Raw genomic sequence first — 14,384 nt, 5'->3', positions numbered from 1 at the left:
CGTCTCCTGTGTGTTGGTGTCCTCTGTGGCCTGGTAGGATCCCCTATGCCGTCTCCTGTGTGTTGGTGTCCTCTGTGTCCTGGTAGGATCTCCCGTGCCGTCTCCTGTGTGTTGGTGGCCTCTGTGGTGTGGTAGGATCTCCCATGCCGTCTCCTGTGTGTTGGTGTCCTCTGTGGTCTGGTAGAATCTCCTGTGCCGTCTCCTTTGTATTGGTGTCCTCTGTGGTCTGGTAGGATCTCCCGTGCTGTCTCCTGTGTGTTGGTGGCCTCTGTGGTGTGGTAGGATCTCCCGTGCCGTCTCCCGTGTGTTGGTGGCCTCTGTGGTCTGGTAGGATCTCCCATGCCGTCTCCTGTGTGTTGGTGTCCTCTGTGGTCTGGTAGAATCTCCTGTGCCGTCTCCTTTGTATTGGTGTCCTCTGTGGTCTGGTAGGATCTCCCGTGCTGTCTCCTGTGTGTTGGTGGCCTCTGTGGTGTGGTAGGATCTCCCGTGCCGTCTCCCGTGTGTTGGTGTCCTCTGTGGCCTGGTAGGATCCCCTATGCCGTCTCCTGTGTGTTGGTGTCCTCTGTGTCCTGGTAGGATCTCCCGTGCCGTCTCCTGTGTGTTGGTGGCCTCTGTGGTGTGGTAGGATCTCCCATGCCGTCTCCTGTGTGTTGGTGTCCTCTGTGGTCTGGTAGAATCTCCTGTGCCGTCTCCTTTGTATTGGTGTCCTCTGTGGTCTGGTAGGATCTCCCGTGCTGTCTCCTGTGTGTTGGTGGCCTCTGTGGTGTGGTAGGATCTCCCGTGCCGTCTCCCGTGTGTTGGTGGCCTCTGTGGTCTGGTAGGATCTCCCATGCCGTCTCCTGTGTGTTGGTGTCCTCTGTGGTCTGGTAGAATCTCCTGTGCCGTCTCCTTTGTATTGGTGTCCTCTGTGGTCTGGTAGGATCTCCCGTGCTGTCTCCTGTGTGTTGGTGGCCTCTGTGGTGTGGTAGGATCTCCCGTGCCGTCTCCCGTGTGTTGGTGTCCTCTGTGGCCTGGTAGGATCCCCTATGCCGTCTCCTGTGTGTTGGTGTCCTCTGTGTCCTGGTAGGATCTCCCGTGCCGTCTCCTGTGTGTTGGTGGCCTCTGTGGTGTGGTAGGATCTCCCATGCCGTCTCCTGTGTGTTGGTGTCCTCTGTGGTCTGGTAGAATCTCCTGTGCCGTCTCCTTTGTATTGGTGTCCTCTGTGGTCTGGTAGGATCTCCCGTGCTGTCTCCTGTGTGTTGGTGGCCTCTGTGGTGTGGTAGGATCTCCCGTGCCGTCTCCCGTGTGTTGGTGGCCTCTGTGGTCTGGTAGGATCTCCCATGCCGTCTCCTGTGTGTTGGTGTCCTCTGTGGTCTGGTAGAATCTCCTGTGCCGTCTCCTTTGTATTGGTGTCCTCTGTGGTCTGGTAGGATCTCCCGTGCTGTCTCCTGTGTGTTGGTGGCCTCTGTGGTGTGGTAGGATCTCCCGTGCCGTCTCCCGTGTGTTGGTGTCCTCTGTGGCCTGGTAGGATCCCCTATGCCGTCTCCTGTGTGTTGGTGTCCTCTGTGTCCTGGTAGGATCTCCCGTGCCGTCTCCTGTGTGTTGGTGGCCTCTGTGGTGTGGTAGGATCTCCCATGCCGTCTCCTGTGTGTTGGTGTCCTCTGTGGTCTGGTAGAATCTCCTGTGCCGTCTCCTTTGTATTGGTGTCCTCTGTGGTCTGGTAGGATCTCCCGTGCTGTCTCCTGTGTGTTGGTGGCCTCTGTGGTGTGGTAGGATCTCCCGTGCCGTCTCCCGTGTGTTGGTGGCCTCTGTGGTCTGGTAGGATCTCCCATGCCGTCTCCTGTGTGTTGGTGTCCTCTGTGGTCTGGTAGAATCTCCTGTGCCGTCTCCTTTGTATTGGTGTCCTCTGTGGTCTGGTAGGATCTCCCGTGCTGTCTCCTGTGTGTTGGTGGCCTCTGTGGTGTGGTAGGATCTCCCGTGCCGTCTCCCGTGTGTTGGTGGCCTCTGTGGCCTGGTAGGATCTCCTGTGCCGTCTCCTTTGTGTTGGGGGCCTCTGTGGTCTGGTAGGATCTCCCGTGCCGTCTCCTGTGTGTTGGTGTCCTCTGTGTCCTGGTAGGATCTCCTGTGCCGTCTCCTTTGTGTTGGGGGCCTCTGTGGTCTGGTAGGATCTCCCATGCCGTCTCCTGTGTGTTGGTGTCCTCTGTGGTCTGGTAGAATCTCCTGTGCCGTCTCCTTTGTATTGGTGTCCTCTGTGGTCTGGTAGGATCTCCCATGCCGTCTCCTGTGTGTTGGTGTCCTCTGTGTCCTGGTAGGATCTCCTGTGCCGTCTCCTTTGTGTTGGGGGCCTCTGTGGTCTGGTAGGATCTCCCATGCCGTCTCCTGTGTGTTGGTGGCCTCTGTGGTCTGGTAGGATCTCCCATGCCGTCTTCTGTGTGTTGGTGTCCTCTGTGTCCTGGTAGGATCTCCTGTGCCATCTCCTATGTGTTGGTGTCCTCTGTGGTCTGGTAGGATCTCCTGTGCCGTCTCCTTTGTGTTGGTGTCCTCTGTGTCCTGGTAGGATCTCCTGTGCCGTCTCCTTTGTGTTGGTGTCCTCTGTGGTATGGTAGGATCTCCCGTGCCGTCTCCTTTGTGTTGGGGGCCTCTGTGGTCTGGTAGGATCTCCCATGCCATCTCCTGTGTGTTGGTGGCCTCTGTGGTCTGGTAGGATCTCCTGTGCCGTCTCCTTTGTGTTGGTGTCCTCTGTGTCCGGGTAGGATCTCCTGTGCCATCTCCTATGTGTTGGTGTCCTCTGTGTCCTGGTAGGATCTCCTGTGCCGTCTCCTTTGTGTTGGTGTCCTCTGTGGTCTGGTAGGATCCCCTATGCTGTCTCCTTTGTGTTGGTGTCCTCTGTGTCCTGGTAGGATCTCCTGTGCCATCTCCTATGTGTTGGTGTCCTCTATGGTCTGGTAGGATCTCCCGTGCCGTCTCCTTTGTGGTGGCAGCCTCTGTGGCCTGGTAGGATCCCCTATGCTGTCTCCTGTGTGTTGGCATCTTTTATGGCCTGTAGGATCTCCCACGTCTCCTGTGTGTTGGTGTTCTTTATGGCCTGGTAGGATCTCCCGTGCCGTCTCCTGTGTGTTGGTGTCCTCTGTGGTCTGGTAGGATCTCCCGTGCTGTCTCCTTTGTGTTGGTGTCCTCTGTGGTCTCGTAGGATCTCCCGTGCTGTCTCCTTTGTGTTGGTGTCCTCTGTGGTCTGGTAGGATCTCCCGTGCTGTCTCCTTTGTGTTGGTGTCCTCTGTAGTCTGGTAGGATCTCTCCTGCTGTCTCCTTTGTATTGGTGTCCTCTGTGGTCTGGTAGGATCTCCCGTGCTGTCTCCTTTGTGTTGGTGTCCTCTGTGGTCTGGTAGGATCTCCCGTGCCGTCTCCTTTGTGTTGGGGGCCTCTGTGGTCTGGTAGGATCTCCCGTGCTGTCTCCTTTGTGTTGGTGTCCTCTGTGGTCTGGTAGGATCTCCCGTGCTGTCTCCTTTGTGTTGGTGTCCTCTGTGGTCTGGTAGGATCTCCCGTGCTGTCTCCTTTGTGTTGGTGTCCTCTGTGGTATGGTAGGATCTCCTGTGCCGTCTCCTTTGTGTTGGGGGCCTCTGTGGTCTGGTAGGATCTCCCGTGCTGTCTTCTTTGTGTTGGTGTCCTCTGTGGTCTGGTAGGATCTCTCGTGCCGTCTCCTGTGTGTTGGTGTTCTCTGTGGTCTGGTAGGATCTCCCATGCTGTCTCTTTTGTGTTGGTGTCCTCTGTGGTCTGGTAGGATCTCCCGTGCTGTCTCCTTTGTGTTGGTGGGCTCTGTGGTCTGGTAGGATCTCCCATGCCGTCTCCTTTGTGTTGGTGTCCTCTGTGGCCTGGTAGGATCTCCCACGTCTCCTTTGTGTTGACGTCCTCTGTAGACTGGTGGTATTTCCTGTGCTGTCTCCTTTGTGTTGATGGCCTCTGTGGCCTGTTAGGATCTCCTGTGCTGACTTCTTTGTGTTGGTGGCCTGGTAGGATCTCCCATGCCATCTCCTTTGTGTTGGCGTCCTCTGTGGCCTGGTAGGCTCTCCCGTGTCATCTCCTTTGTGTTGGTGGCCTGGTAGGATCTCCCATGCATTCTCCTTTGTGTTGGTGTCCTCTGTGGCCTGGTAGGATCTCCTGTGCCGTCTCCTGTGTGTTGGTGTCCTCTGTGGCCTGGTAGGATCTCCTGTGCCGTCTCCTTTGTGTTGGTGTCCTCTGTGTCCTGGTAGGATCTCCTGTGCCGTCTCCTTTGTGTTGGTGTCCTCTGTGTCCTGGTAGGATCTCCTGTGCCGTCTCCTTTGTGTTGGCATCCTCTGTGGCCTGGTAGGATCTCCTGTGCCGTCTACTTTGTGTTGGTGGCCTCTGTGGTCTGGTAGGATCTCCTGTTCTGTCTCCTTTGTGTTGGTGGCCTGGTAGGATCTCCCATGCCATCTCCTTTGTGTTGGTGTCCTCTGTGGCCTGGTAGGATCTCCTGTGCCGTCTCCTTTGTGTTGGTGTCCTCTGTGTCCTGGTAGGATCTCCTGTGCCGTCTCCTTTGTGTTGGTGTCCTCTGTGGCCTGGTAGGATCTCCTGTGCCGTCTACTTTGTGTTGGTGGCCTCTGTGGTCTGGTAGGATCTCCTGTTCTGTCTCCTTTGTGTTGGTGGCCTGGTAGGATCTCCCTTGCTGTCTCCTTTGTGTTGGCGGCCTCTGTGGCCTGGTAGGATCTCCCGTGCCGTCTCCTTTGTGTTGGCGTCCTCTGTGGCCTGGTAGGATCTCCCGTGCCGTCTCCTTTGTGTTGGCGTCCTCTGTGGCCTGGTAGGATCTCCCGTGCCGTCTCCTTTGTGTTGGCGTCCTCTGTGGCCTGGTAGGATCTCCTGTTCTGTCTCCTTTGTGTTGGTGGCCTGGTAGGATCTCCCTTGCTGTCTCCTTTGTGTTGGCGGCCTCTGTGGCCTGGTACGATCTCCTGTGCCGTCTCCTTTGTGTTGGCGTCCTTTATGGCCTGGTAGGATCTCCCGTGCCGTCTCCTTTGTGTTGGCGTCCTCTGTGGCCTGGTAGGATCTCCCGTGCCGTCTCCTTTGTGTTGGCGTCCTCTGTGGCCTGGTAGGATCTCCTGTTCTGTCTCCTTTGTGTTGGTGGCCTGGTAGGATCTCCCTTGCTGTCTCCTTTGTGTTGGCGGCCTCTGTGGCCTGGTACGATCTCCTGTGCCGTCTCCTTTGTGTTGGCGTCCTTTATGGCCTGGTAGGATCTCCCGTGCCGTCTCCTTTGTGTTGGCTTCCTCTGTGGCCTGGTAGGATCTCCTGTTCTGTCTCCTTTGTGTTGGTGGCCTGGTAGGATCTCCCTTGCTGTCTCCTTTGTGTTGGCGGCCTCTGTGGCCTGGTACGATCTCCTGTGCCGTCTCCTTTGTGTTGGCGGCCTGGTGTGCCCTTTAGTGAGCTGCATTCATTAAGCTCAGTCTAATGAGAGGTAGTAATTATGTTTTCAGAATTTCTTGCTGGCTGAGGTCATTGATTAAGTTGTGCTCTGGGAACAGATCCAGAAGCTTGAAAAGTGAACCTCCTACCGCTGGTATTTATATCCCCATGTGAAATTAAAGGCAAACTCTGGCCAAGTACCTCATATAAACCCTCTGGTGAACTGAATCATTAAATGGATTTAAATACAACTAAAGACTCATACACGACTGACTAAAGTTGGCTGAGGTGGCCAATAATGGCCGCCTCAGCCGATAATCAGGCATGTGTACAGTGGCACATGACCCCCAACCCATGAGCGATCCACCCAGCGGATCAACTCAACCCCATTGATTACCGATCACATTGTTCACACTGCTCCCCACGCACACACCGCTTCGTCATCCCTCCACCTCCCCGCATCGCAACACAGCGCGTTGTCCGCTACATGGCTTAAACGTGTCTGTGCAGTCTGGCCCAACGATGTCGCCAGGGCCGGCCTTAGGTTTCACAGCGCCCTGAGCGAAACCTGATTTTTGTGCCCCCCCCCTCATACTCTTTACGCATGCGCGCACTCCCACACACACACGCACTCACACACACATGACCATATGCAATTCACCTTTTCTCCTGAGATATCTCCTAGGACAGCGGTTCCCAACCTTTTTGACGTTGTGACACATCACGCCAAATGCTCAGATCTCTGTGACACGTCACATATGTATAATAGGAAAAATACTATTAATAACCACGAATGGATGGAAAGAGTGAATTATCCTGAATATACTTAGCAATGACGGCTAGAACCTTTCAGGAATATTAATAAAAACAATTAGTGGGACAGTTATCCGCCCCCCCCCCCCCCATTTACAATGATAGCACAGCACCAACAACTTGCACCACGCGTTATAGCCACAGTGCACCCCCCCCCCCCCCGATCTCATGTATAGGTGCCCTCAATATAGTTTGCCAAGCATAGGTGCCCCCAATATAGGAAGTCAGTTGAATGTCTCCATACCCCCCTAGGTAGCCAGGTGTAGGTGTCTCCAGTACAGGAAGTCAGTTGAAGGTCTCCATCACCCCCATAGGTAGCCAGGCGTAGGTGTCTCCAGTACAGGAAGTCAGTTGAAGGTCTCCATCACCCCCATAGGTAGCCAGGCGTAGGTGCCTCCAGTATGGGTAGCCAGGTGTTGGAGCCCTCAGTAAAGGTAGCCAGCTATAGGTGCCCCCAGTGTAGGAAATCAGGTGTAGGTGCCCTCAGTATAGATGACCAGCTGCAGGCGCCCCCAGTGTAGGAAATCAGGTGTAGGTGCTCTCAGTATAGGTAACCAGCTATTAGGCGCCCCCTTGGAAGCCGGCGCCCTGTGCGACCGCTCTGGTCGAACAGGTCAAAGGCCGGCTATGGATGTCGCCTAAGGGGATCGGGTCCCGATCTCCGACGGGTGTCATTCATCAAAGGTGTGTAAGCACCTTGAGGCCGGTTCCACACCCGAACCCCCGTTATAGGTTCGGTGTGATTGGATGATACCTCACCTGCGCAAATGCACGACATCATGCACACAAAGCATGATTCAGAGTATCCAGTTAAAGGGATACTGTAGGGGGGTCAGGGGAAAATGAGTTGAACTTACCCGGGGCTTCTAATGGTCCCCCGCAGACATCCTGTGCCCGCGCAGCCACTCACCGATGCTCCGGCCCCGCCTCCTGTTCACTTCTGGAATTTCAGACTTTAAAGTCAGAAAACCACTACGCCTGTGTTGCCGTGTCCTCGATCCCGCTGATGTCATCAAGAGCGCACAGTGCAGGCCCAGTATGGTCTGTGTCTGCGCAGTACACTCCTGGTGACATCAGCGAGAGCGAGGACACGGCAACGCAGGCGCAGTTGTTTTCTGACTTTAAAGTCAGAAATTCCAGAAGTGAACTGGAGGCGGGGCCGGAGCATCGGTGAGTGGCTGCGCGGGCACAGGATGTCTGCGGGGGACCATTAGAAGCCCCGGGTAAGTTCAGCTCATTTTCCCCCGAACCCCCTACAGTATCCCTTTAAGTCGTTTGCTTCAGCCCAGGCCTCTGCTCTGGTAGAAATGGTTATTTGTTTATCCTTCCCTAGAGAGAGGCCAATAAACCCTAAAGCAAAACCACCTCATATCCTTTGGGTCTACTTCAGAGGATATTGATAAGTCCAGGGGGCCAGAAACCAGGTCACCGGTCGTAAATTTCTGGCTGTCCGGAAACCACATTTCTTTTCCAAATTCTTTGAGAAGATCCCTATAAGAATACCTATAAGAAGAATCCCTATAAGAAGAATCCCTATAAGAAGAATACCCTATAATTAATCTACAAATAACAATATTCATCTTACCAAATTATCAGCTTTCCGTAGATGCCAGCCGTATCAAAATTATCAGATATGCATTAGATTCCATCTTGGGGTGTTTGAGCCACAAAGCATTTGTCTAGCACCTTCTGTGACAGAAATAGGGTTTTCTCTGAAATGAAATAGGACAACTCCTATGTTTTTAGTCTCTGAATAAAGTAGAGAATGCCAGGAATAGGCAGGTATCATTCTCTGCGGGTTCTGATCAACTGATGCTGCAATATGATCATTTAAGGTATTCCATATTTTTTCTGCCTCTCACGACAGAGGGTGGAGCTGGAGCAGGTAGCAGAACTGCCCATCTCTTGTTACCATCTCCACCCTCTAGAGGAGAAAGTTAAAACTGCTGGACACACAGACTGTCAGGAGAGTCCCTGCCAGTATCCCTATACCATCCAGGATCTGGGCTGTTATCATATTACCCAGAGAACTTAATATTTTCTGTTTGGACTTACCATTGCAAAGGACATGGTAATTTGACAAACAACTCAGACATTATACCCAGTTATTTTCACTTTTATTCCCTCTATTTTTACTGTATCAATCTGTCCACTTTCTAAATTCATATTATGCATTATTTTCCTATAAAATAAACAATTAAAAATCGTTTGTCTAAGTGCCTGTTCTGAAATCTCTGGAAAGAGTTCTGCGTTTCCTAGGAGAACGTGATCATAACTGGTTTTATTGATGTTATTTTTTGCTATCTCTAGTGGGGTTGTTGAACTAACCCCTATTCCTTACAGGATTAGCTAAAGTTAGATTTGCGTATTTGCACGCTAAAATGCGAATTGGTGGCAGCGACCCAATCTCTATATGAGATCGCAGATTGTTTCAATTGTACGTACAATCGAAATTGTACTGTGTGTGGACTCACCATCCAATCCAAAAGGTTTCTCTGCCTGCGGTGCTGAATGCCTTCAGGATTCCCTCAGGGTCTGAGGCTGAATGGTAAACTGTGGCAAAGAGGAACAGGAACTGGAGGGTGACGTCACAGACCCCACTGCCGCTTTTTTAGTAGGGGAGGTGTCTATTGGTGGGGTAAATTTGCCCGGGGGCCCCGCTGTTACTAGGGCCAGCTCTGCCTGAGTACTCCTGAAGATGAGTGAGTCCGGGCTTGCACATGCTCAGTCTGGATATGCTGCTGTTACTAGGGCCAGCTCTGCCTGAGTACTCCTGAAGATGAGTGAGTCCGGGCTTGCACATGCTCAGTCTGGATATGCTGCTGTTACTAGGGCCAGCTCTGCCTGAGTACTCCTGAAGATGAGTGAGTCCGGGCTTGCACATGCTCAGTCTGGATATGCTGCTGTTACTAGGGCCAGCTCTGCCTGAGTACTCCTGAAGATGAGTGAGTCCGGGCTTGCACATGCTCAGTCTGGATATGCTGCTGTTACTAGGGCCAGCTCTGCCTGAGTACTCCTGAAGATGAGTGAGTCCGGGCTTGCACATGCTCAGTCTGGATATGCTGCTGTTACTAGGGCCAGCTCTGCCTGAGTACTCCTGAAGATGAGTGAGTCCGGGCTTGCACATGCTCAGTCTGGATATGTCTGGCTTCAAAAGCAACTGAGGAACGGGAGCGCTTCCAAAGACTTCCGGGAACCCCGAAGGTGGGAAATTCAAACTGAGGACAGTCATGGGCTGCCAGGGGGACCAGGAGAAGACAGGAGTTGGGCTGAGGGACACTCGTGACTTGTAGGGGCTGGAAGAAGTCCCAGGTCAGTAAAGATAGATTTTATTACTCGGCTAGGATAGCCTTTAAAGAGGAGCTGTCAGCCATATTATCTCTTTTACATATATAAGTAGATAAATACTTGCTCTTCTTACATAACATATGTATTATACTGTCCACGTTTTGATTTTAGTGATTTTTCTACAGTGAAAAAAAGAGAAAATCCTTCTTAGCATTTCCCCTTTTAACTGTGGCTATTTTGAAGCCAATCCTGATGTCATTTCCTCCCTTACTCTCCTCTGCCTGATTGTATATGCATTGCCCGCCCTATACTATAGAAAGTGCATTGTCTGTCTCAGCATGAGAAATATTGGCCAATCAGAGAGGAACAGAGGTGTGGGAGAGGAAAACAGGAGGGAAAGAGGCTTCAGCCAATCAGGCTGCATTAGTTATGTCTGAGGGGAAGTAGAGAAGCAAACAACGACAACCCAGCATGCCCTGAAACTTCCTTTTTGTGTACCAAATTTTGTGTGTACCAAATAAGAGTCAGGTTAGCTGGGGAATGATCATTTATGAACAAGAAAAGTAATAGAGATGTGTAACTTTTGGATTGCCTGGTTAGCACCCTTATTACTTGTTTACCAGATAAAAATAAAGAATTGATTTTTGATTTTATGCGCAACAGTTACACTTTAAGAAGCTACACATTGCCTGACAGTACTCTCAGTGCAGCCACGTGTTTTATCTAAGCTTTCTATGTATTGTATAACAATTGTCTTCTACTTCTGAACATCACAGTAATGTATTTCGCTCTGAAAAGAACAGGTTTTGCACCAGCCTGCCTTTGATTTGCGTTCTCCTTTAACTGCATGAATAACAGAGAATTCAGCGCCGCTTGCTTTTGCCTCGTCTGTTTTATTTTTTCCCATGTGACACAAATCAGAATGCTGGAGCTGGAGGGAACGGTGTAATTACAGCAGCCGGATAGCAGCGATCAAGGCAACCGTGTGGGCAAATAGTCATGTTTCCGCAGCCCACGACAAGACCGCCCGCCGAGTCCCAGTGGGTGAGAGCGCCAGCTACAATCCAGCCCCGCCGGTGACAATCTGAAATGTTCACAAGCAGTTTTCAGGTGCGCAGCATGGCTGGCAGCGAAACGCGTAGCGCAGGAAGTCTGTTGTATTGTGCGCTCCACGCGCTTTCCTATTATTCTCATGCAGGTGGCGGAAATGGAGGGAAAAGATTCCCAGAGGCTGTGATGCTGGAGGAGTGGGTGAGTCACATGACTTCTCTGCGTCATCCTCTGTCTATCAGCCCCCGACCTCATTATCTGACGTCTGTTACGCAAGGAGCGGAAAATAAAAACGTGGTTATTTCTCAAAGCCACACCCCTTATCAACATGGAAGTACATAAAAGGCACATGGTCTACTCATCCTGCTATGACGTCGAGCTACAAAGTAACGCTGAGAAAGGTGAAGGCAACCGGAGCTGAAAAATGAAAATCTGAAGCGTTAAAGTGATCCAAGGGTGAGAGGTTTATGGAGGCTGCCATATTTATTTCCTTTTAAGCAATACTGGTTGTCTGGCTATCCTGATGATCTTCTGCCTCTAATACTTTCAGCCATAGCCCCTGAACAAGCATGTAGCAGATCAGGTGTTTCTGAAGTTATTGTCAGATCTGACTGGATTAGCTGCATGCTTGTTTCTGGTGTGATTCAGACACTACTGCAGCCAAATAGATCAGCAGGGCTGCCAGGCAACTAGTATTGCTTAATAGGAAATAAATATGGCAGCCTCCATATACCTCTCACCACGGGTTCACTTTACGCAAACACCGGTAGGGTTCACGCCCGCGCAGCAGCAGGACGCCGCTTGTGCCTGGCATTTTCCTCCGTGCACGAGCGACTTCATGCTTCTGCGCTGGCTCAAATTCTCCTCGTACTCAGAGTTGGGCGTCGCCACAAACAACATAGTCAGCAATATTGTGCAATATATTCAGGAAGTCCCAGAGTAGGAACAGAGGGGTGTAAGAGGATTGGGGAAGCCTCTGTTCAGTTCAGGTATGCTTGAAAGACACACTGAAGTGAAAAAAAATATATATGATATAATGATTTGTTTGTGTAGAACAGCTAACAAATAAAACATTAGCAGAAGAGATATGAGTCAAATATTGTCTCCAGCACAGGAAGAGTTAAGAAACTCCAGTTCTTATCCATGGAAAAGAGGCACTGAGCTCCACAACTTTCAAAGTGGCAGAGAGCTCAGTCTTCTGAAGCTTGTTATCTCAACTGTCAGTCATTGCATTTTCTTTTTCTCTGCAGAGTAGAAGTAAATTTTTTTCGCTTCAGTGTTTCTTTAACCACCTTGGCGTTCTATTGAGATCGCCAGGGCGGCTGCGGGAGGGTTTTTTTTAAATTATAAAAAAAACTATTTCATGCAGCCAACTGAAAGTTGGCTGCATGAAAGCCCACTAGAGGGCGCTCCTGAAGCGTAATTCCGATCGCCTCCGGCGATCAGAATTAACAAGGAAGGCTGCAATGAGCAGCCTTCCTTGTTTGGCTTTCCTCGTCGCCATGGCGACGAGCGGAGTGACGTCATGGACGTCAGCCGACGTTCTGACGTCAGCCGCCTCCGATCCAGCCCTTAGCGCTGGCCGGAACTATTTGTTCCGGCTGCGCAGGGCTCGGGCGGCTGGGGGGACCCTCTTTCGCCGCTGCACGCTGCGGCGGCGATCAGGTAGCACACGCGGCTGGCAAAGTGCCGGCTGCGTGTGCTGCTTTTTATTTTATCAAAATCGGCCCAGCAGGGCCTGAGCGGCACCCTCTGGCGGTAATTACCGCTAAGGTGGTTAATTTATAAAATAAATAATTGCATGTGTAGTAGGAATGGTAAATAGAAAGTTTCTGCAGTCTGACGTTCTTGTTTTCAATGTAAGTACTGCAAGTCTGAAGTGTAAACAGCAGCCATGACAGTGTGTCAAAAAAAATGGTTTGTTCAGCACCCACACAGAGAAGTAATGACCTTTTCAACTTGTCAGCTTTATCCTGTTATCAAGAGTGTTTGTTCAGCCAGATACAAGTGTTTTGGCCTCTAATTACTTTTCAGGAGAGCTGCCATATTCAGTTGGAACCTTGCCTCATTTGCATAGATAATAGTTTATTAAAGTGGATCCGAGGTGAACTTTTACTCATTGCATAATTGTGTTCCTTTCCTATTGTTTATAGGGCATTCCTCAAGCCAAATACTTTTTTGTTTTTGTTTTAATACTCTAATTCCCTATAAACTAAACAAGCCTCGCCCACAGCTTTTCAGAGAGCCTTGGCATTTTCAGACAGTAGCAAGGGCTCATGGGAGCTCAGTCTGGGCAGGAGGAGGGGGAGGTATTACTAGCCAGAGGTTTCAGAGGCAGAGGGAAGGAGGGAGGAGGAGGGGGGATTAGGTTTTTTTTCAAAGGCTGAGTGCTGAAGATGCAGATAAGCTTGCCTGTGTGTAATGTTTACAAACAATATGGCTGCTGTCATTGTATCATAGGAAGAAATAATCATATTCTATTCAAGCTGTTTGCAGCTAGATTTGCTGTGTAAACTATCTAAACTTTAGATAAGATATATAGACAGGTAACTTGTTATAGTTATTTTTCATCTCGGATCTGCTTTAAACCTTGCAATGGAAAAAAATAATAATAAAGGGACAAAGACCACTCCTAGCCAAGACTATGAAAACATTATGGCAATCAGTTCACACTGGACAAAAAAAACTAGCACATTTTGCCCATTTTACAGTTTGGATAACAGACATATCAACAGATCTTATATTTCTACAAGGATCTTTTTAAACGTCATTTTGCAATAGATCACAACAGATCAGTTGGATCACTTAAAGAGGAACTGTAACGACAAAACGGCCCCTGGGGGGTACTCACCTCGGGTGGGGGAAGCCTCCGGATCCTAATGAGGCTTCCCACGCCATCCTCTATCCGTCAGGGGTCTCGCTGTAGCCCTCCGTACAGCCGTGACGCAATATTTACCTTCCTGGCTCCTGCGCAGGCGCTCTGATGGCTGTCGGCGCCGAAGTAGGTGGAAATACCCGATCGCCGTCGGGTCCGCTCTACTGCGCAGGCGGCGGAAACTTGCGCCTGCGCAGTAGAGCGGACCAGACGGAGATCGGGTATTTCCGTCTATTTCCGTGCCGAAAGTCGCCACAGCGCCCCCGCTGGAGCCAGCAAAGGTAAATATTGAATTGACAGTCAGCACAGTCGCCGGCTGTTCGGAGGGCTGCAGCGAGACCCCCGTGGGACAGAGGTCGGCGTGGGAAGCCTCATTAGGATCCGGAGGCTTCCCCACCCGAGGTGAGTACCCCCCAGGGAGGTTTTTGTTGTTACAGAGTCTCTTTAAGGCTCATACACACGGGGCACAACTGTCGCCACAAACACGTGGCACGTACATGTCTGGGCGACAGTTGCCCCGTGTGTATGAGGCGCGCACCCCGAACTGTCGCCAGAGACAGCAGTCGCCGGCAACTTCTGTCTCCGCAACTGTCGCTAGTCCACCACGCGTACTGCCTGTGTATGCGGACTAGCGACAGCTATCCACACACTGTGAACAGAGCTTCCGGCGGGGGGCCGAACCTTCGGCGACAGCTTCCGCCGCGTCTCTGACTGTTGGGCAGAGGCGTGTATACAGCTGTCGCTCAGGCGGAGCAGTCGCCGAGCTGTTGTGCACACGTCTCCTGTGTGCTAGCAACAGCAACAACGGTGCCTTGTGTGTATGTACCATTACAGTCAGCTGAATGCAAAGTGTCAGCCTGCAGTGTTTCTCTACAGTATCAGCCATGATACTTATATTATCTGTTTTCAGCACTTGCTGTCAGAAAGAATAGCCTCACTCGTGCCCTCTGCTGGCCATCTTTGAAAATAC

General features: G+C 51.1%; 2 protein-coding genes across 2 annotated transcripts in view; one reads left to right on the top strand and one right to left on the bottom strand.

The window, feature by feature from the left end:
- Window positions 1-1,023: 1,023 nt before the first annotated feature.
- On the bottom strand, window positions 1,024-2,649 carry LOC137533646 (sarcoplasmic reticulum histidine-rich calcium-binding protein-like). The gene has a single exon (XM_068254987.1). It carries the CDS (start codon window positions 2,647-2,649, stop codon window positions 1,024-1,026), a length of 1,626 nt encoding a protein of 541 aa, XP_068111088.1.
- Window positions 2,650-9,304: 6,655 nt separating this feature from the next.
- The window catches only part of TMX1 (thioredoxin related transmembrane protein 1), a 41,096-nt gene continuing 36,016 nt past the window's right edge, over window positions 9,305-14,384 (top strand). Inside the window, exon 1 of the mRNA XM_068254986.1 lies at window positions 9,305-9,405. Coding sequence (XP_068111087.1) covers window positions 9,305-9,405 — 101 coding nt within the window. The remainder of the gene's footprint in view (window positions 9,406-14,384) is intronic.

Source organism: Hyperolius riggenbachi, chromosome 9, assembly GCF_040937935.1.
Source record: "Hyperolius riggenbachi isolate aHypRig1 chromosome 9, aHypRig1.pri, whole genome shotgun sequence".
Classification (NCBI taxonomy): Eukaryota; Metazoa; Chordata; class Amphibia; order Anura; family Hyperoliidae; genus Hyperolius; species Hyperolius riggenbachi.
The sequence above is the reverse complement of the archived record's forward strand: the minus strand, read 5'-3'. Positions and strand labels throughout refer to the sequence as shown.